Below are 22379 nucleotides of genomic sequence, written 5' to 3'. Positions count from 1 at the left end.
CACCTACAGTTCTGATTCCCACTTGATAATGAAACATTTTTGTTTTGCTTCTGCCACATTTCCTTGAATGTCAGGTAGGATTTGGCCAAAGCCAACTAAGCTGTTTCTAACTGAATTTCACCCAAATCAGTTTAACAACATCTGCGCATGTTTGCGTGCGTAAAAATAAATACTCCAGATATCTGCAGCCCCATTAGAATGATACTCAGCAATGTCAAGAGTCCAATAAGATTTCCAGCAGTGCATTGAAGACAACTGTAGCAAGCTGTCCCACCTTATTTGCATTCCCTTGCTCCAGGAGCACATGTCCTTGCGCAGGAGGAGGTTATTGAGCGTTACGGCCCCGATGATGTAGAACATCTGCTTGACCACCTGTTTGATCAGCTCCGGGTCCATCCCATGCTGGCACATCACCGAGTGGAAGGAGTTCAGCTGCCGGATGATGGAGTCCAAGGTGTAGGTGCCCTCATCAGCAATGCTGGAGGTTCTCTTCCTCAGCCCTGTTGGTTTCACCCCTGAGACACCTTGGATGGTCTCGTGCTCCAGCATTCCTGAAACTGCATTTGATGGACACCATTACTGTAGTGACTGAAAACTGCTGATACACAAGCACATTGTGCAAGGCAGCAAAGCAGAGAGAGCAGGCTGGGCTTTCTGCTAGCTACAGTTTACCATGATTTCCAGAAATTGTGTGTCCCGCTATGTTCTGCAAAATCTAAGTTCACAGGGTTGTTACAAAGATTCCATCATGTGTGTTTAAAAGGACAGGAATCTAGCTCAGGAAAGTCCTTTTCTCCTCCCAGGGTCATATGGGCAGTGGAGTCAGCAAACTGAGAACTGTTCCTTTCTTCTAAATATTGTGACTGGAAAGTATCATGAACATTTCTGTGGAAGTACTGTCTGAACAGAAAATGAAAAGTATTCTTAATGAAAAAAAAACCCTCCCTGGCTGTTAGCTTTATCACTGCTTGTGACTTAATTCCTCACTGCTGTCCATAACAACAACAATCAAACATTTTTTTCCATATTAATTTCAATTCAGAGTTCTCATGTACTTGAAGTCTAATTTTTCAATGGGATATTTCCCAACAGACAGGGCAACGAATATCAGATTGTCCAGACAGCTTCTTCCTGCAAATGCCAAGCTTGAATAAGGTATACCAATTTATTCTGGCACTGCCAGAAGAACCAGTCACAGTTTTAGTCTGTCATCTAATTCAACCTGTCCAGAATAGTCTTTGTCATCTATGAACAGAATACCACAAGAACTATTACTGAAACTCTACTGTTTAGGAAGAAATATGAGACACAGCTTCTACCACCGTCACAATTTTCATTTTGGTACTATGTTGTGAAGCTTAAGGAATTCAACTTTGCCTTACCAATCATTGGTTGCAGAATATTTTCCAACACTCGGACAAGTTGTTGGTAGATCTGAATAGCCAAGTCACTCAGTACTTGTCTGTATTCAGCTAAATCAAAATTAGTGAGGCAGTGTTCATTTTGGCGAGGTGTATTATGCTTCATAAACCCCTGAATTCATAAAATAACAGAAATTAATGCTTCAGTAGAGGACAAAAATATTACACAAACCCAGCATTTGCCTTTTCTTTCATGCAACTGAGAAATAATACCTTAAGTTACAGCCCCTCACAATTTTAGTTTGGAACTTTGTCTTATTGAGGCTAATGCTAGGATATCCTTTTCAAGTATGATGCCCACAGCATCTGCTTCCTTAACTCAAAACTTCAGGTCTGTGACACAGGAACAAACACTCCAGCATGGGCATTTTCACCTGGCCAGCCAAAAGCCCAGTTAAGCTTGAAAGAGGAACTGGGCTTGTCAGAGCCTCCAAACATCAACTGATCTGCCATACTATGCCTAAAGGGCTTAATATGGCCTTTTTATAGGGAGTGCAGTGAATCATTGCTAAAACCCATAATGGGAGCTGCCAGATTCTCCTGCTTAATCTGAGCTGGCCCTTTTGGGAGCCCATTGTCATCTTCATCTAGACTCTAGGTCCTGCAATAAAGGGAAGCTGGTTCAAATCTTATATCCCTGTGCTTTCCACTGATGCTGTCACCATCATTCCAAAAGGTGTAGCCATTTCAAGAGGCTATGATCAGATCTTTTATGCAATATTTGTTAAAGAGCAGTGCTGACAACAGTACTGGAGAACAAGAGAGACCAGAGTAAGAGCACTGCTTACCTCTTCTCCACTGTACTGCTTCAAACAGTGCAAGAATCGGCAGGTGTTCGACAGCCAGAAGGACACTGTTTCAAAGTCATCTCCTCTTTTCTGAAGATAAAAAAAACCACAGTTCAGCAAAGGCTGGTAAGAGAAATAAAATAATAGAATGCAAGATACACAACTAAACACTTAAAATAAACTTTCTGGTAGATCCTCATTCTGATGTTTTGCAAAACTTTGTGTATTACAGTAATGAATTAGGAAAGCAAGGGTTTTGGCAAAGTGCCATTTAACACCCTCCCTGTTTTCCTTAGTATTTTTCATGAATATGATTTCCTCCACAGAGGTGATCTTTCTGTGTTTTACAGACCCATCCTAATTGCTCTGGGCAGAAATCAAAGGGCAATGTGACTGTATTCCCAAAATACCCAGTGACTCCTGTGAAGAGCCCAGCGGGGAAGACTGGAATGATAAAGAGCCAGCAGGAGGAGCAGGAAACAACAGTTTTGATGAATGCCACTTACATCATAACCATTTTGGCAGCCTGGTATGGAAAATGAAACAAAACAACAAACTCTTCTCACCAAAGAACACAGGATCAAGTTTATGCTTCTAAAGCACCATAGCATGCACTTCTTTCACTTAAAAATGTTCAAAAATTCCTATGGATATCTAAGCTCCAGCAGGATTGTTTACTAAATATTTTTTCAAAACTTGTAGTTTGATTAAAGGCTTGGCTTTTGACACATCTCTCTCATTTAAAAAATAAAAAGCCATGTAAACATAGAACATATTTATGTTTTAATTATGCCTTCAAGATACACCTGGCCTGAACTCTCCCAGCCAACTCCTTGCAAAGACTTTGGGCAATAACATATTATCATCAGTGTAATCTGCAGATGAAGCAAATGAGGAATCTGTTAACCAAAACTGCAAATGAAACTATTTATTTAAGTGCTCTGAAGAAGATTAACGAAGACTCACTCTGAAAACTCTGACTACCTCCAAAACTTTATAAGCTGAGCTTCAGAGGACGGAGACTATTCAAAACAAAAAGAAGGTAGTTCTTTTCCCATTAATTCAATGCATCTCTGCTACTATATGGATAAAATGCCAGCAGTGTAATTTGTTAATTTTAACACAAGTCTTGGCACTTTAGTGGGAGTTCACTGATTACAAATCCAGAACCAATTCACTGAAAGCCTTTTCCTCATTCTACTAACATAAAACCAAAAGTGAATTTTAAATGAACAAATTTTTTTTTCTAAACTAGAGCAGACTAACTAACCTTTAACACTTTTTTGATGCCATTGATAGTGGAAGTCAACAACGACCGCACTTTCTGGTCATCATTAAGGTAATCTGCATGGCGCACACACATGAACAAAATATATGCTGGTAGTCCTGGAATCAGGTTGACAGCTACCCCACGTGGTTTCAGCTCTTGGGAAAAACAAACACACATTGTCTTGTTAAGTGTCAAGTCATTAGAAGATGTTATATGAGGTAATTGCAACCTCCCCAGTTAATAGCATATACATGTATATATATATATACACCTGGCCTGTGAAAACTCAGAGCAAAACTAAGAGCCAATTCCTTGGTAAAAGAACAGAATAAGAAAATAGAAATGCCTGCTAAAAATATGCAGGCATAATATGTACTAAACTCACCAGGAAGGATAATTAGATTACAATACACATTTAGGAACTGTAGATAAACTGAACACTGTCAAAACCAAGATAAGCTATTCATTTCCTAATGCAAATTCTGTGCTCTCATATTCATTTTTTCTAGTGTATTGAAGCAGAGAAGGCCACAAATGAGAAAGATGCTTACCTAAAATAAGATTCTTGACAAGTTTTTGTTCATCCTCCTTCTTATATTCCAACATCCCTTGGAAGTCCTTTTCTTTCCGTGGAATGTTAACTGGACGAATAGGCTCATCAATGATTTGTCCAGGTGATATGTTCTCCATCTGGCCCACTTCAGAGAGAGAATGAAAAGAAATATTACATTTTCCAGTGAAACCAATACATACCAGAGAAATTCTGTAACATTGCTAAGGAAATTCCTGGCTCCAGAAGGACAGGGAAGAGAATATTAAGAGCAAAAAAAAGAAAACTTGTCGGCTGAGAAAAAGGTGGTTTAGTAAGTGAAAGAAAAGGGGCTGGGAGGGCAGGAGGCAAAGCAAAGGCAATCACTCATGATAAACTCCCACCCCGAGGGAACTGATGTCCAGCCACTCTCACACAACAGCTACCTTGTGTGCAAAAAACCCTCCTGTGGTTCCTGACATTATATGGAATATTCCTTTGGCCAGTCTGGGTCAGCTGTCCTGCTGTGTGCCCATGTGCCCTCCCACCTCAGCTTACTGAGGGGACAGAGTGGGGAAAAAAGGAAACCTTGACACTGCCCAGCAGTGGCCAAAACACTGGTGTGCTCCCAGCAGTGTTATAGACTCAAATCCAAAACTCAGTATCCCACAGGCTGCTATGATGAAAGTTAACTCCATCCCAGTCAGACCTACTGCATCTTCCTGAGTTAATTAGGCAATAAAAACACCAAACTATATTTTCAGGAGCATTTTCCCACTCTGCATTATGTATGAACATTACTGTGATCTTGTCCAGAGAAGTAACTGAACAATATTGTAGGACTTTTTAAAAGAAACACTTAGTCTGAGTAACTAACCTTCACAGTCAAAGGAAAACTGGGTAACTCATTTTTGCCTGGTTCATATTTAGTACTGCTTTTCTCTTGTCAGAACACATATTGTCTTTGAGTAGACACACAAGACAGGAAACATTCCTTTATGTTTGAATACTTTCTGCCTTCAGAGAAACATCAATCTCCTTTTCTCAACAAATCTTCTAAAGGTTCATAAAGGCACACACAGAGGTCTGAGCATACATCCTGTTTCTAAAATAACAGAGGCTAAACCTACTGAAGACCTCCCAACTGCTAAAACAGATGGGTATGATGACAATCAGATCACAAAGCAAACCAAAATCTTTCTCTCAAAATATAAAAGTACCTTCGAGTTCACCGATCTTCTTAGCAAATACTTTCAACTGCTTCTTTAACTTGCGAACAGTTTTGTCCTGCTTTTCCAGCTGCTCCATTAAATCCTGTAAATTAAAATAAGGGAAAGGTTAAGATATGGGAACAATCCTGAACCGTGTGACAGAGACAAAAACAGTGCTGTTAGAGTTATGAGGCAGGGAGGAAAGCTGAACAGAAGTGCCATCCTCTGGCCGAGGGTTGCAAGCTGGTACACTGCCTACAACACAAGCCAAATATTATTAAGTTATATGCAGCATAACAAAGGCAAAGCTCATAGGCAAGTAGATTCTGCAGACACTCAGAATGAGGTCAGTCCCTACAGCAGAAGATATTTTGTGCAAACACATCTCCCTAATGCTTCCTCCCCGGTCTTCCAAATGCCTCACAGAAATTATTTTCTTTACTATTAAACAGCTATCTGTATTTCTGTAAATTTCATTTATTCCTGTCTTTAAGACTGACTCTTTATTCAGACCTATCCACGTTATGAGAAGATGAGAAAGGGATTCATATAAAGACCATAACGTGCACTCAAATTCACCAAATCAAACATCCAAACACCATTTCTTGTGGCGCTCTGCCATTTCCCTTGCTGTCATCACATTTCCTTACACTGTAGCTGGTTTCTTACATGCTTTTATTCTAGATGAATAACATCTAGCACCTAAAAGTCCTATTCTTTTAACAAACTGTATTTGTCCATCAAAGGAACACTCCCCAGAAATCTATCTTTGAATAGTATTGTGACATAAAATAATTGCATAGTTAAAAAAGTGAAAGTTTTTCTAAAGAAAGCAAAACCTCAAGCTCAAACAACCTGAAAGCCATTCCAGGTTAAGTGTTTAAAAGCAGCTTAGAAGAAAAATCTCCTAAGCATGAGGATTATTCTTGGCACTGGTAAGAACATAAGGGATCGTAAACTCTCTGCATCAAAAGCATCATCTGGGAAACTACACCTCTTCTGAAGTACTGGAATATTTGAGTGCAGCATGGGCACAAACCTTAATCATGTAGTAAAAGAGTTTTCAAGCTGATACAATATACTTGAGCAGTAAGATATTAGGCCTGTTGACAACAAAATCAAGGCCATGCTTCACATCCAAAGCATTGCTTAATTATAACAGAAATCCTACTAATAACACTACATACGTGTTGTCAGATAAAACAATTTCTCCCGAAATTAACAAAAATATATACATAAGTTTGACAGACTGTTTTGAGTGTATCAGGGAAGGGATATGATTTCAAAACAACCTCCATGTGAGGATGATAAAGTTCTTTCTATGGTTCCTCTAAACGCATTTAACAGATTTCACATCTCATTCATAAATTCTATTCTTTCAAGCTCACATATGGTGCTGTCTTTAATTACCATGAAAATATTATCTCCAATGTCATTTATCATATTCTGCATTTCTGAAAAATATTAAAATAATAATAAATTCAGGCTATGACTGGATTGCTGGCATTATTCACCTTGGTAAGGATGTGTATGATCAGTCCTCTACTTTTCTGAACTGAATCTAAATGCATCAAAGTTTTGAACTAAACAATAGTTTTGAAAATTGAGCATCTTTTGTATCATGTACCTCTTCTCCAGAGCAGTATTAAGTAGTATTCAAAAAGAAACTGCTTTGCTCACAGTGAAAGGCTCATATTAGTAACAAAACTGTGCATCAAAAAGAAACACAGATTACACAAAGGACACTAAGACTAACAAAAAAAGCAGTGAAGGAAGTAATTGGCATCGTGAAGCTCTCTGCAGGGGGATTTCCTCTGAAAGGGAGAAAAGGAGCCAGCCTGCTTTTCAATTAGTGCTTCAGAAACAGCGACCAGACAACAGAGAAACAGCATTCATGTGAACTACATACAATCATCCGCTTGTAAAGGGAAATCCGGTACAACTGATACTTCCTGGGGTCATCTGCATACAACTCCTCATAAAACTGCAAAAATAGGGACAGGATTGGTTTTCTCCCTCCCTCTGAGACACTGAAACTTCAGTGAGCACTGTACAGATTAAATCAGAATACAACAAGATCAAGAATCTCCTATGTTTAGGTAGTCTAGGCCTTAGTTGTGTTCATGCCAGCACCTCCCAGAGAGAAGCTGATGTAGATGAGCTGCAGAACAGTCAGATCTTTTAAAAATGGGCCATAGTAGGACTGTGAAAGCATGGAATACAACCTTTGTGAGAACAGGGACAGGACATTTTCTTATGCTAATCAAGATGGAATTGCAGTGAACACTACAATTCTAACATGGCATCTGGAAAACTGCAAATTGTTTCCACTCCAAGGCTAGGAGTGGAACTGAAACATTCACCTGGCGTGGAGTGGACTTGCAATACTCAAACATCTGAAGTGAAATACTAAGGAATGAGTCTATATTTAACAAGTAGAATTACATTCAGTATATTTGAAAACAAAGAGAACTCCTCTGGGCTGTAATTACATGACTGTGTGTTGTCTTGGGAACACAATGTGTTGAGTAGGTCTCTGGGGGGAAAATGGCTAAAAATTGTAACATATGACTAAGCAGCAGGAGGGAGCTGCTGAGACAGAAACATTCACCATCTACCTTTGCCAGTGAGAGACTGTGGCTGCTCAGGCAAACTTACACTTTTAGCCATTTCTCCAACACATATCAGCTGAATTATCTGACACTTTGCTCAAAATCTTTGGTATTAAGACAAGACTCCAACAGTGATAACTTCTGTCATGTACATTAGCAGGAAACACTACACCTTGGCTTGTTTGGAGGAAGCAATAATATTCACAGCTAGGATTCTTCTGGCTGAATAGCATGTTTCCCTTTACCAGTAACAAGCCAAACATATTCTAACACAGGTCTCTTTGGAAGACTTCCCAGGAAATGAAGTAGTTCACATAGGATGAACATACTCCTTTGTGGAAGAAGGTAGGGAGTTCCTTCCTTCACACAAAAACGTTGTGCAGTACACGTGGAATACCAACTATTAGCTAAGTGATTTCTATCCAAGTTTCTTTTTATGGAACTATTTCTTTTTTCAAAACATACTGAATAGCTAGAGCTCGTAAAACAGTGAATTATCTGTGTAGCTTCAGGCAGGGAAGAGAGAAATGGGAAGATAAATTACATTAAATAATTAAAGAATTACATCAGAGTTTTTCAATGAAATAAACAAATAACATATTTCAGGGGAAACACCACTCCTTGGCATTATTAGTTTTTATGACTTCCCTGGATATCAACATTCTATTTAGCCATGACTAAACTCACCAGCTGGAAGCTGGGATCCACAAGCTTCCTCCATGCCCCAAACTTCAAACCAATTTCCTGAACCATTATTACTTCAGGAGCAATCACAAGCCTCTCTCTCCCATTAGCTTACACCCAAGAAAACCACTACCCTGGTGCAATTTTTTTTTTTTGCAGGAAGCTGCCATGTGAAAAATGATAAGAACCTAGAGGTGTGGCAGGTCTGTAAGTCCCCACTGCTGCTCCTGCAGCATCATTTCTCTTACCAAGTTCTCATTAGTCAGCCTGGTGATCTCGTGCTGCAGACTGGCTTCAATGCGCGCCTCTGGAGGCAGCTGCAGGTTCTGGGCCAGGAGCTGCTGCTGCCGGTTGTTTTCCTCCTTCAGACTCTGGATCTCACCTCGCAGGGATTCCAGCTCGTTCTCGTGGCTCTTCTTCTGAGACTGAAGCTGAGACTCCAGCAGCCTAAGGAGGTTGAGCAACAGTTTGTGTGAGCGCACTCAGAAAGTTACATCCCCAGTTCTCAGAGGGAGTGTAAAGCTTTAGCTGCTGCTCAGGAACAATTAGCCATGGCTTGCAAAGGAAAATGAAAAAGGCAGAGTACTCTTTAAACCCTTCAGTATGCCTTCTAATTAAATTAGGCTTGCATGATCAAAAAGTGAAGAGAGAGAAGCTAATTGTGACACTGCTTTGCGTTTCCTTTGATTGAACACATACTGTACATGGTGCCACTGTGGCAATAAATGTAAAGCTAAGTCTTCTCAGATTGACTGAAGGGGCTTTAAAGAGGTTTTACCTCTAAACAAATCAAATAGTCTTAGATGAAGACAACACTATGTACATTTAAGCTAGCACCTTGCAATATTAACAATGGAAAATATTTTTAGAGTTGACTTTTTCAGTCAGAAACCATTTAATTGCAAATGCACATAAATAATCTTTATTTTTACATTAAACCCACCATTTTTCAGAGAGTTGTCCTTAATGCATGAAAGGTCAACAACAGAATCAAACTCAGGACTGAAATCCAGGAGCTTTATCCTCTCCATTAACTTGTTCTTTCCCCTTGGGCACATCACATCTCAAATTCTTGTCATTGTGAAATGGGGCTAACAGAGACCAGCCTCCTGCCAGGCAGTGCTGGGGGATCTACTCCTGCTTGCAAGGCACTGTCCAAGGGCTCTGACTCATAATTTTGTACATACACAGGAAATGACCATCCTAGCTAACTACCAGTGTTCAATTAGACAATATTTCAGGGTTTAAATATGCATAAGGCATATTTAAGGAACTTTTATTAGTAACTAGACTGATGAAACACGCAAGGGCAAATAGTCATTTACCTGCACTGCTCTGCCATTTAATATAAAGCTTCTTGCTGTCTAATATAAAGTCTCTGCAGTGCCAGAACAAGAGGCAAAAGGCACAGAGCAAAGCAACTCCCATCCTGCTCTGCAGAACACTTGCTCTAAGTTAGATCTTCACAGGTTTACACAAGAATGTTAGGGGCAGAATGTGTTAGCACCAGAAAAGGAAGGACTTTAGTGAGCAGCAGTCATTGCAAATACCACCTTCTGTAGTTACTGCTACCAAATGCATACACTGGAGAACACCAGCAGTGCTGATGTAGTGAATTAGTTGTCAGGGCAGGACTAGGGAGCATTTTGGAAGTCAGGAACACAGATGAGCACACAGAGCCAGAGCTGCACTTCTTGACAAGGTGACTCCGCCTGCCCCATGAGCAGGGCAGTTTTTGCAGAGACCACAATGATCCCACTGAGGCTTCAACAGCACCATGAGGAACTAAAGATTACTTCTCTTTCTTGGTTATTTTGTGACTTACATTTTGAATCTGGCATGGAGAGACATGGGAGAAAAACACTTAATTTACTGAATTTGAGACACGAAGAGAGTAAGACCATTTCAGTTTGAAATTTAAGAGTACACTGAAGCTACTTAAACAACAGTTTAATAATTACTAAAATGGTTGTACTTCTTTAGACTGAAAAACTGTAAGGAACATCAGTTTTGAAACCTGGTGTAAAGGCACATAAATAGTACATGGCTACAAACACTTCCCAGCTGTGGAGCTTCTGGTATTTACAGTCTACTTTTGTGCAAGTATTCTTATGAATTATGTATTGGCTGTTGTGCCATCTTAAACTTTTTAAATGATAAAATCTGACAAGTGGAAAGCTTCAGGGACTAGGTTTGAGGAAACTCCTAATTTGTATCATTTGTGTTGAATTTTCTAATTGTTAAAGCAGTAGAAGTACTGTAGCTAAAGCAAACCCATAGCAAGGGGTACAGTTAGCTAGAAAAGAAGATGCAAATGAAGAAAAAAAAAACATTCTGAGAAGTCTGGTAACCTGTTGGCTTGTTTTAACCCTTCATAAGCCAGCCAAAGTTCTCCGTCCTCATTCAGCATATGATAGTCCTGGGGAGATTGCCTTTCAAGAAAGGTGTTTAAAAAAATACAAGAGATATACGTGATGGTGATGAGGTGACAGGGTAAGGACATTACACACTACATTACAGTTACTATAAAAGAAACAAAAAACACTCTAAAACAACTTAGCAAATTACTTTTCTTGTTTATGTGTTTTTCTTCTGAATGATGCAATTCAGTTCTCAGTGACAGCCCAGCTGGTTACAGCATTCTGTGCTGTTACAATAAATGCATTGCCACAGACTATTGTGACTACTGTGGTTCAGAGGGTGACAAACCAGCCTGGGGAATGGCACCCAGGCTGGGCCACACAGCAATTAGAGGCTAAGAAGATGGAAATCCAGAAAGCTTGATTTTACATTTCCCCATTATTTCCAAATCCTTTCAAATACTGCACACAACAATTTTACTGATGAAATCAAATTATAACCCCAGTTCTCTAGACATACATGGATGGAACCGACTGAACACAATATATACACAGTGTGTCACAGCAGACCCCAACTGATCACAGAATAAAGAAAGAGAACTTGTACCTGTTTGTTTCCTTCAGTCCAATATATGCCTGTGCTATTTCTCCTTTGTCTTTCATCTTCTGTACGTCCTCCAAGAGGATTGTAGCATCTGTCATTGTATGCTGGAAAAAAAAGATAATTTCCAGTAAATTTAACAACATAACTGTTTCTTGAATCCATGTTTTCTTCATGTGGAACACTAATCCTTGAGTAGCCACATCAAGTAATTGTGGGTACTTGAGCAAGAGGTTGGTCCATAATTTCTATGTCCATTTGGTTTATCTTTTGAAATAAATGTACACAAAATGGTCAAATATGTCTGTCTGCTAAGTGGGTACATATGTTCATATGTTAATCTCTTTCCATTTGTTCATCACATAAAAGGAATAAAATAAATTTCATGGAATGTTGAATTTCCATTTTATTCAAATTACCAGGAACAGCTGCTAATATTAAAACGGAAGCAGCACAGTTTTGACAGATTAATTCTATTAATATTTCTTAAGCATAGCATTGCATGGAGTCTTTCAAAGCTCAAAAATAAGAACTATATGTATTTTAACTACTCTGTCAAAGCAGGAAAGAATTGACAAGAGCTTGAGATTTGCTAATTTACATAGCATCACAGTACCATTTAGTTTCAGTTTTGAATGTTTATTATGGCACTTTCACATTTTCTTCAATAAAACTTGAAATACTTAATAGATTTTTACAGTCACTTTGGCCAGTCTGGTCTGAGTCGTTGCCATGGATTACCACAGGACTTTAATGAGCATAAGAGATGGAATTCTGACTTTTTGACTTTCAAAACAAGCAGATGTTGTTTTCAAGAGCACAATTTTGAAAAGTATTTACAATAACAGCTTTGTGGACATAAATTCTGGAGCCTAGATCTCTATGTCTAGTATGAATTGTGTTATCCAATATGAAAAACAATAAAATACGTAAGCTCCTCAAAGAATTATTCCCAACATCTTTATGAGATCTTTGAGGCTTTTCTACTATTAATTTACTATGGAGTAAAACTGCTGTATCTCACCTGCCAATTTATCAAGCTTTAGCAGTCTGAACATCTGTCATTTAGGGTCAGTTCAGTTTCTTACACCCTTATATGTATTCAACTACATTTTCTAACGCAACATTCAGCAATTCCCATCCAGTGTCTAGAGATGACAATGTGAGTCCACAATGTTTGGTGCTTGCTGAGGATAGCAAACACTCTAAAGTAAGGGACTCCTTTATACCATAGGCACTTAATTTGCTGTGAAATAAAAGGGCTTTGCAAGTTAACAGAGGTCTGATTCTCTGATCACAGTTCTCCCGGCATCACTGTCCTTACCCTTCAATACTCAGCCAGAAACATGCTGGAGCTGATTAGACCAATTCCTAAATCCTTCCTCTCATATTCAGGTTGTCATAAACCAACAGTTCAAAACTGTTAAATCTGCTTGTTTTGAATTACCTTGTTTCCCTGTGCAGAGCATGAAGATGGGGATGCAGAGGACACAGAATTATGGGAAAAGTTTTTCAGTAATACCAAGGTAAAATGCAAGAACATGTAGGTTACTTAAGAGGCAGGGAAAATGACAGCTCGATATTGTTAAGAGTTATTTTAGCATTTTGGAAGTTCTGGTTTATAACTGTAGAAGAAAATGTGTACCTTATCCTCCTGGCAATCAAAATGGGAAGCAAGAAAGAAGAATAACAAAACATTAAAAAAAAAAATCTATCTGTGCTGCAGCTATCCAACATAAAAAACAGAAGCTATCTGCAAACTGGCTGCTGGCCATCCCACAGGTCACCTTCCTATTTCCCTCATACTCATAGCTGCTGTAAATTCAACACATCCATCCCACCACTGCTGAGAACATTACTGAAAGATTTACTAAGTATTTATTTACAATGTTCTAAATACTACAGAAAAAATGTGTTCTATTTTCTTTACAGTCAATCATTTAAATCAAGACTTATACATCTTCATGCACCACAGACTTCCAGTTTACTTTGGACAAATACAGCCATAACTTTGCAGCAGCAAAGGAAAGATGACATATCTGTTCATTCTTTGCTGCAGTTATGAAACATAAAATAGCTCAGTTCAGTGGAAATTACTAGTTCCTTGATTTACATGATACCTTTTCAGGTTGAATGATTCTTATTTGCAAAGCTATTCTTCCCTAACTGTGTCATCAGAGTCAGAGCTTTTTAGAAGACGTGTATTTCAGTGGTAGTAATCTACCCTTCTTTCTATAAAAGCACAGAGCACCTGTCAAGCAATAAGATGGAATTTACATATCTTCAGAGGCCATCTTTAGGAAATGTTACTGACCTGCAATCATATAGATGTAGAACGTTTGTTCCTTTTACTGAACTAATAAGTGAAAAGAATTCCTTAGAATTCCTTTAAATTTTCCAGTCTAGAGAAATGATACAGCTCCCAGTGAAAATTATTTGTGCACTGTTAAAGGAGTCTGGGGGAATCAGACCTTTGGTACATCTTCACATGAGTGCTGGCAGAGAAACCCCAGACTGGCTGATTAATTCAAGCTCCTAATTCAGACTGCTGTGATTCGTGCACTAATAATGGACCAATGGATTACACTTAGGAAAGTTTTCAAACCTAGACTACTTTCTTCTGCCATTACAAGCATGCTATTAATAAATAAAGCATGTCAATGATGCAATGTAGCTCTCCTACACAGTGCAGCTGCTGAGTGTGATTTACCTTGGGCTGAATTGCCTCTTTCTGGCTAACAAGCTGAGACCTGAGGATGAGAACTTCCTCCTTGCGCACTTCCAGCTCTTCACTGACCGAGGTCAGCTGGTCCAGCAGGACTCTGTATGCTGGAGCACCAGGAGCAGTCACCTCTGGAGCTCGTGTCTCTGTCAGGGCCTTCTGCAGCTCATTCAACTCGTTCTTCAGTTTTTTATTCTCAGATTCAAGTTCTTGACGCTGCAAGAAACAGGGACAATTCTGTCACCCAGCAGCACTGCAACACGTCTGTAACCCACAGGTACAAAACTATGGATAGAAATGGTAAAAATGGTGTGTAACTGCAAGAAATCCACCAATCTCCCATGTGTCCCTGGCCTCTTGACTATGGTCAGTAGTGTCTGGGAGGATTTCACTAACAGGACTAAGCTTTTGTCTAAAATGCAAAACCAGAACACACACACATGAATCAGACAGATTTGATAGGAAACAGAATTGCCAACCTTTTTTTCCCTCTTATTCTCCCCTTAGCAGAAAAAAAAAAAAAGTTCACAACAAACAGTGGTCAGCAGGCTAAGAAAATTCTGCATCACTATGAGGAAATATTTTTAGTTTTAGTGGTCTAAGATATGCAGTAATTAAAATAATGTTTTTGGAAAAGAGATCTACATTTATCACTGAATTTTTTGCTCAAATTAACTTGCAAACTGTACTAAGTGTTTTAACAGAGAAGTCCCTCTGGCTTAGGGGATCTTTTTGTTTTGCATCCCCAGCCACACATTCTACCCCTCAAAAGAGCAGTCCTACAATGAAATGACTGCTGGGAATATTTGTTCTAGTTTCTCCAGCTACTATTTGGAAACAGGAGGACTGATGCAATTTTCTATGGCAGCACATACAATTGGTGGCAAGAGTCTTACTAGAAAAAACCCAGAAACCTCAGTTTTATAATTACCTTGAGCGACTCATACTCCAACTCTGCACCCCTTATGGGAGGCCTTTCTTCCTCCTATGAAAGAATACAAACAAGTGTGAAAACTAAAAATCCTTCATTGAGGTAGGAAAACAAAAGGGAAGTGAAATTATTTTCCTATAAACCTGCCAAACACTCATTCTGGTACTGCTAACTGCTGTAGTTTGATTACTGGCACTGTCTCCTTTACTTCTGAGTTTATGACATATAAATGGTTAATATAAATAAAATCACATACTGTCACTGGCAACAAAACAGAGCAGGATGAACCCCAGCATACTAAAGAAATTCACTGGTAGAAATGTAGTAAGAAACAATTGCCAAAATTGGTTTCATAATTTTCCAAGAAATTAAGGAGACCAAATCAGGAGAATTTAAATTACAGTCAGCTAATGTGTCTAAGTCCAGTGCTTTGGCTATGCATCCTGGTTGAAACACTTCTTCTGTCTAAAATGAACAATTACCCATTCTCCCCATCATTTAAGAAGATTTCCTTATGGCTATTCTTTAATAAAAACAGCATTTCAGCCTCTTCTTTTTTTAAAGTGAAGTCCCAAGCACTTTTTCTTCCTGCTGTCTTCCATCAGAGGATCTCAAGGACCTTGGAAAACAAAATAACCAGTCCCTAGAACTAAGCACCAGTACGAAACTTGTCATTAAATAAAGCAAGTGCTAGAGGAAGATAAAGATTTAGTGAAAGCCAGTCAGCATTCACAGAGCTACTGTTTCACAAGAAAGGACACTCTGGTGTCAGCATTTGACCAGCTGCAAGGAGTCCACCTTAGCTTTAGCACGGAGAGCCTGTTCTTCCTTTCTGTCCAGTTCATCCTGCAGGGATTGCTTTTCTTGCTCCAGTTCTGAAACCCGTTTCTGCAGCTTGAGGAACAGAGACATGTCCAGCGCTGCTTTTTTCTCACTAGGCTCCTGCTTTAGAAACAACAGAGAGAAGTCAAGAAGTGTTCCCCTTCCACAGCACAAGTGAGTAAAGATGGGAAACAGACTGGGGAAAGAGAGGAACACAGAAATGTTACTTGATTCTGAGCATTGACTATCTAAAATATTTCATCAGCTATCAAACACTATTTTTTAAAAAGGATTTACTAGTAGAAAATGTTTCTAAGCCTAAAGCCTAGCAAAAGAAAGCACTAGACACTACCTAGCAGACAGGAGGTCTATAACTAAGCATACCTTATAGTCTTACTTGTTTGAAGGGGGGAAAGTAGAAAAAAGAAAAAGTTTGTGGTTAGACTCACCTGGAAAAAACTGTAAATAAAGGCATTTTTGTTTGTCGGTTTAGTTTTCAGTGATTTCTATAGTAAGTTCCTCAGCTAAAGAGAAATATCTGGCGATTTGAAGGTTAATTTAGTGGGATGTGACACAAATAATAGGTAACAGAAAATATATTTTATGCCTTTTTCCTTTTATTGTGCTAATTATACAGCCTATTCTGAGCCTAATTCACTGGCTTTTTCACAATTTTCTGAGCAAGGACCAGTTTTTCCAATCTGAAAGTGCATTAGAAATTGTCCATCAGCCTTTTTGCACTTTATGTACTGAGAAGATCTAAGTATTTACTATGAACTGTACCATAAAATTTTAAAGCCTATAAAAGGAACTTGAAAATTAATATTAATGACTGAAGCAGACATGCAAGCACAGCCATTTCCACTTCATCTCCTTTTACTGTTGAGGAGAAGAGTCATAAACCGCACCAACAGCTCAGGCAAAAGGAAACAGACTTTTGAGTTTTCTGGCTTCACTTGTTTGCCTTGAGGTGGGCCTGATTTTTTAATGTAGTTTTGTATAATTAATCTATATTGTTAGTCAAGAGTAGGAACTGGAGAATTTTGAGGGGTTAAACAAATACAGTGCTGCATTCATTCACACTCTTGTGTGAGCTCATTTCTTCATTTATATTCTAAAACCCAAACCTGGCTCTAGAACAGCAATTCAGTAAGTCTATAAGCCAAAGGAAAAACGGCAGTTGGCTAATATGTGACATCCCAACACATGTAATTGCACTGTAGTTCCCCTGATTATCCCTGATGTAGGAGCATCATCCTGAAACCATTATGCAAGGTGAAAAACCTAAGTGGGAAGGCAAATTACGAAAGAGAGCGCAGAGAGGCTGTGCCAGCCCCAATGCATCAGGACATTTGCATCCAGAGGAGAAAATAATTCTCTGCAGAGGCTTTCCAAAGCAGCATGACAGCCTGTCAAAAGCTACTCTGGAGATCCCTAACCTAGGCAGAGGGCAGACAGGGTGTGCTGTGCCCTGGCTCACAGTTAAGGAGATCTTCAGAATGCAGAGACAACTCTGACTCTGGAAAGTGCCAAGCACAGCTGGACTCCACCCTGAGGGCTCTGTGTTTGCAGTCTCACTCTGATGGGAAGGGCTGAAAGGAAAATCTTATCTTGGAAAATATTATCAATGGCTTGGAGTTGCACCATGAGTTATTTATGGTTATTATTCATTAGCTGATTCAAGTCATCCTGATTCAAGTCATCCTTCTGAACAGTTTTTGAACATCTTCCTGATCATTTTTCCAAACAACCTGGGATTTGTATTGCTGCGTATGCAAAGGAAACTCATTCCATGTAGCTACTAAGAATGCAGCTTTCCATTTCAGATCATTGACTATACAGTAGGCAGCCTCCTCAGGAAGTCTCACTGGTTTTATAAATTCCCACTTTGTCCTGAATAAGTGAATGTGCTTACCAACACTGACAACCAAATGTTTCACAGATGCAAATCAGCTGGACCAGCAAGTATCTACTCTATGCTTACTGTAATACAAGAAAAATTCAAAGCATACTTTGACAGTCTTTTTACAAAGGATCACAACTCACTAGGGAATAAGTGTTCTCTAAAAGGAAATGGAGAAAGCTAGATTAAAGCATTAGATATCTCAGTATAAGGATATGGTGTTCAGAAGCACTTATGAAAAAAAAAGAAAGGAATGAGTTCAGCCATGTGTAAGTGAAAAGTTGTGTGGGATTTTTAACATTACCTCCATCCTTAGAGGCAAGTCTTCTGCTTCTGTGATCTCAGAGCTGAAAGTATATTCAGACTCATTGCTACTGTGAGTTGAATCCGTTCTTTTGTGCCCAGGCTTGGGGATGCTCTGAAGTTCAAATGGAACAAATCAGTACCAGTATATGGTTTTCCCTGTGACTGTCTCTTCACAACCTTTAATTTAACTTATAATATTTGGTGTTATGTCACCGTTATTGAAGTTCATAAGAAAATATTTTTAATTTTGGTCTCTCCAAAGACCTAAAAGCCAATGAGATACAGTTGGCACTCAACTCTATGGAGACAGGTCAGATCTTACACCACCAAGGACTGCTGCAGAAAGCAGAACCAAGCAAGGATGCAGCACTTTGTGGGAAAGAAACACTCAAGTTTACAGGATGCACAGGCAGCAATTTTTTAACTTCCTACACATTCTGTTGAGGAATATTTTATATTCCTGCCACATAGAACATTCCTAGGACTACTTATAATTTATCAGTGGATGAAGATGGTGCAACCAACCCCAGCAGATGTGAATAACTTGAGGCCAAAATAAGGGTGGACAGCCCAAGTACTACCACCAGGAAAGTCATAGCAGAAACACATTCTTCACAGATGTGACAATTAAATTTTCTTTTTAAAATCAACAATAAATTTTAAATGTATTTGTTTTGGCTGAACTAATCAAAATAAACAGTATTTAAAAGGACAAATTCTCTTTTCAAGTACAGGTCACCAACACACACAGTTGACAGCACTTACTACCTTATCCCACTAGACTCTCTGCCTAAACACAGTTGTAGACAGCTTTTGCTTTCTCAGCTGTGGAGCCACTTACCACCATCAGGTTCATTTCATCCTTGAGATCATCGTAGCGCTCCTCCAGGCGGCTGAACTCATTCAGCAGGTTCTGGTACCGTAACCTTTCATCATTCAGGTCCAGCTCCAGCTGCTTTGTCTCCTCCACCAACTTCTTTTCCATCGACTCTGCCAAAGACAGCAAGGATTCCAAGTGAGAATTCCTCTTGGGGAGGGTTTCCTCACCTGAGATTTAAGTTGTCTAAAGTCCTTGGCCCTCTAAAAGTCGCAAGTCATGTTGGTATAAAAAAGCGGAGTGTTCAAGGCCTTGTTTTCAGGTTTCTCATGTTGTTTATTATTTGATATCTCAGAGTTTTCTCCTCTCCCAGCCGAGGTCCAGACAGCGGCTGGGATATGAGGGGACTGCCCACTGAGAGGACGTCACCTCACATTTATACAGATAGTTATGTGTCGGTTATTTACTGTTTTGTACCAATGCCTAGTGCCCACACTAAAAGGGTCATTTCTGCTTTGACCCAATCCACTCTAACTACCTTGTGTCATCACCACCCCAAAAGATGGAGGATGAGGAAGAAGGAGAGGAACACAAGGTACCACCCAAATTCCACCATTTTGTTCTCCATTTACCTCTATTCTATGAACCCCAAAACTACTGAATTTTTCATCTTCCACTGTGCTAAACTACTGTTTTCACATCCTGGTGATTTGCAATTTCTCTCTCTGTGTCGCAAGTCTCTCCCATGGACTAAAATCAAACCCAGTGTTTTCCTGGGCTCTGTGCCAAGGTCGCCGACCCCCCTGGACTGGCTCCACACCCCCCTGTCCAGGGCTCGAATTCCCTTCCTTGGGTCCCAGGTCATCCAAGGGGATCTCCTGGACTCCAACAAATTCCAGCTCTATCAAGCAGTGCATCCATCCAGGCGGTACAGGCCTGTGTCTGCACCAGAGGAACAGCCTGCCATTTGAAGCTGGTGTTTGTGCTTCTCAAGGCAAACACTAAGCCAAAAATATGAAAGGCCCAAAGCATTATTGTGGCAACCACAGAAGTGCTCACTCAGACAAGTTATTTACTCTGCTAATACCTTCTGTAAGTGATTCCAGGAGGAAGGAAGAAGGGGCACCATTGCTGCACTATATAAAAGCAAAATGTGAAAGTGCTTTACACCTCAAGCATCCTGACCCTCCTCATCACACCTCCCTTCATCACAGCCCTCACCTCTAGTGTTAAGCTTTCCTGGCTGCTGCCTACACAGTCACAGCAGCCAGAAAAACTGTAGTAGATAAACTATTAAATACCAGAGCTGCCTTTTAAAAATTGAAGTGCTTTGGAACAGTCACCACCCTAAAGAAGGCCCCCGAACCCTTAGGATTTCATGGAAATGTAAATTGTAAATAATTCCACTGTTTGCAAGTTATTAAAACAAATAAATGAATGCACAAAAAGGAATGTAAACTAAGGCAAATTAGCCCAATCTATGCAGCAGAGTGTCACTTTACAAGGTAACATGAAGTAGAAACCCTGAATGAAGAGAACAGAGCCAACCTGTTATTTCCTTTGCCTGGTCATGGATCCGGCGGTTCAGCTCCTCCTTTTCTGTTTTCAGTAATGAGTTCTGCTCTTTCAGCTCTGATACCAGCTACAGAGATAATAAAATATTTGACTCAGAAAGCAGTTCATCTTTTATCAGTAGCTCTAACAAACAATGACATTTTTGTTGCAACAGTTCAAATACTTAAACTGTTCTTCACAGGGTGGAACTGGTGAAGTACTTTATATCTTCATTTCCAAATTACATTTCTTCAATATGTACCACTGAAAACTCCCCTGTATGTTCTGCACCCCATTTCTGATCAGATGCTAAAATTGCCCTGAAGCACTCCACAGTGCCATGCATTTTTCAGTAAAGTCCCAAATATGTAAATGGCTCATTAAAACAGAAATATTCATAAAATAGTAACATATTTGGTAGTTCTATGGTAAATTCCATTGCATTGGGTAACACTAAAATTTAACATCTTGGCTCTGCCCTAAAGCTGTGTCACTTAACCTGTGTTCAGGTTTTCCAAGTACTCATTTGTCTCTGATTATGGTTACTATGCATCCACTTTGCTTTATCTATTAATATTTTCCCTTATGCTTATCTGATATTGAAATTTGTCACTGCAGCATCACATAATAATGGATTGGCTTTTCTGATACTCAAAATTTGCACCACTATCAGCAAGTACTCCTGACAGAAATCAACCTGTTTGATATGTTTGTGGTTAGCAAAGGTAAGGGGTTAGCTGAAACCTGTCGAACTAGACTGTGCACGTGTTCAATAGGCTGGCAGTTTACACTAGGCAGGATATAGCAGCACCTTTGAATACTGAGCATGGGACAGATTTCTGGTATCTATGTGATTACTCTCTCTAGGTAGGTAAAAATGATTTCTTGTTATGAATGCACTATCTGTAAGTCAGAAAGCTTAAGGATTGGATTTGTAAATGCTTTCAATATCAAAATCTGAATAGACTGGATACATATATTTACATAAAATAAATGGACTTAGCATATTCTTCTACCATAGCTGCAACCATTTAGGTATCAAGCCTATTTAGGACTGTACAGCTATAAAAATACAGTAAAAATACCAGCCACACAAGTCAAACAATTTAGCCTGGGCAAAACCTGCGTGGACACCGGGCCCCTATAAATTCTCTCATGCACCTGAGACCCCATACATGCCTGCTCAGTCTCATGTTTGTATTTGTCTGCCCACTCCTCAATGCTCTTCTTCTCCGACTGTGTCTGGTGCAGCTCCTTGCGGAGCTTGGCAATCTCCTCCTGCAGGCTGATGACGCGGTTGGTGGCGTTCTTGGCCTCCTCCTCACTCATCCGCAGCCTCTCCACATCGCCCCGCAGCTTCTCTGTCTCCGTACTGTACGTGATCTCCAGGCTGTTCATCTTCTCCAGCAGCGATTTGTACTCTTTGTTCTTTGCAAGACACAACACGGACAGAGCAGCTGTTAGAGAAGTTCTGGTTTAAGGGAGCCTTTTCCTTCCCTACAGAATACACCCAGACACGGGAGCACAGGAGCAGCTTCCCCATTTCAAAAAGGTTTTGGTCTGGTTTTGCAGAATTGCTGAATGAGGTGACAGAACAGTCCAGTCTCTAAGCCTGCACATCCTAAACTAGAATCAGATGGAGAGCCCACATACATCAGACACTACCACCCCACCTTCCCCTAAAACAGAGCAACTGACGTGCTTCAAACGCAATACTGGCGTTAAGCGAGTGGGTGTTTTTTCTCAGTTCTGCTGAGAGGAACAAGTGGATGTTTGACTGTTCCAGTTCTACTGTGGCCTCCCCTTCCCTCTATCACTGTTCTTCACCAGAAAAGAGAACTGAGCCCT

The 22379-nt window shown here is 39.7% G+C and overlaps 1 protein-coding gene across 12 annotated transcripts in view; it reads right to left on the bottom strand.

The window, feature by feature from the left end:
- MYO5A (myosin VA) overlaps positions 1 to 22379 on the bottom strand; it is a 96797-nt gene that overhangs the window by 6285 nt on the left and 68133 nt on the right. For 4 of the 12 annotated variants that reach the window (XM_083871041.1, XM_083871044.1, XM_083871052.1 and 1 more), the window contains 17 exons: positions 21711 to 21959; positions 20526 to 20619; positions 19002 to 19150; positions 18159 to 18272; positions 15928 to 16074; positions 15130 to 15183; positions 14187 to 14414; positions 11483 to 11583; positions 10867 to 10947; positions 8764 to 8962; positions 7129 to 7203; positions 5229 to 5322; positions 4031 to 4177; positions 3480 to 3634; positions 2210 to 2299; positions 1383 to 1533; positions 275 to 557 (listed from right to left, as the gene is read on the bottom strand). In XM_083871041.1, the coding sequence (XP_083727167.1) occupies positions 275 to 557; positions 1383 to 1533; positions 2210 to 2299; positions 3480 to 3634; positions 4031 to 4177; positions 5229 to 5322; positions 7129 to 7203; positions 8764 to 8962; positions 10867 to 10947; positions 11483 to 11583; positions 14187 to 14414; positions 15130 to 15183; positions 15928 to 16074; positions 18159 to 18272; positions 19002 to 19150; positions 20526 to 20619; positions 21711 to 21959 (2411 nt within the window). Of the gene's footprint in view, positions 1 to 274; positions 558 to 1382; positions 1534 to 2209; positions 2300 to 3471; positions 3635 to 4030; positions 4178 to 5228; positions 5323 to 7128; positions 7204 to 8763; positions 8963 to 10866; positions 10948 to 11482; positions 11584 to 14186; positions 14415 to 15129; positions 15184 to 15927; positions 16075 to 18158; positions 18273 to 19001; positions 19151 to 20525; positions 20620 to 21710; positions 21960 to 22379 lie in introns of those variants that run through there. The other 8 variants (XM_083871045.1, XM_083871046.1, XM_083871048.1 and 5 more) reach the window with 8 other exon arrangements.

The sequence above is a fragment of the Zosterops lateralis genome (genome assembly GCF_965231275.1).
Source record: "Zosterops lateralis genome assembly, chromosome: 13".
In the NCBI taxonomy this organism is placed as follows: Eukaryota; Metazoa; Chordata; class Aves; order Passeriformes; family Zosteropidae; genus Zosterops; species Zosterops lateralis.
This window is presented reverse-complemented; position numbering and strand designations above follow the sequence as displayed.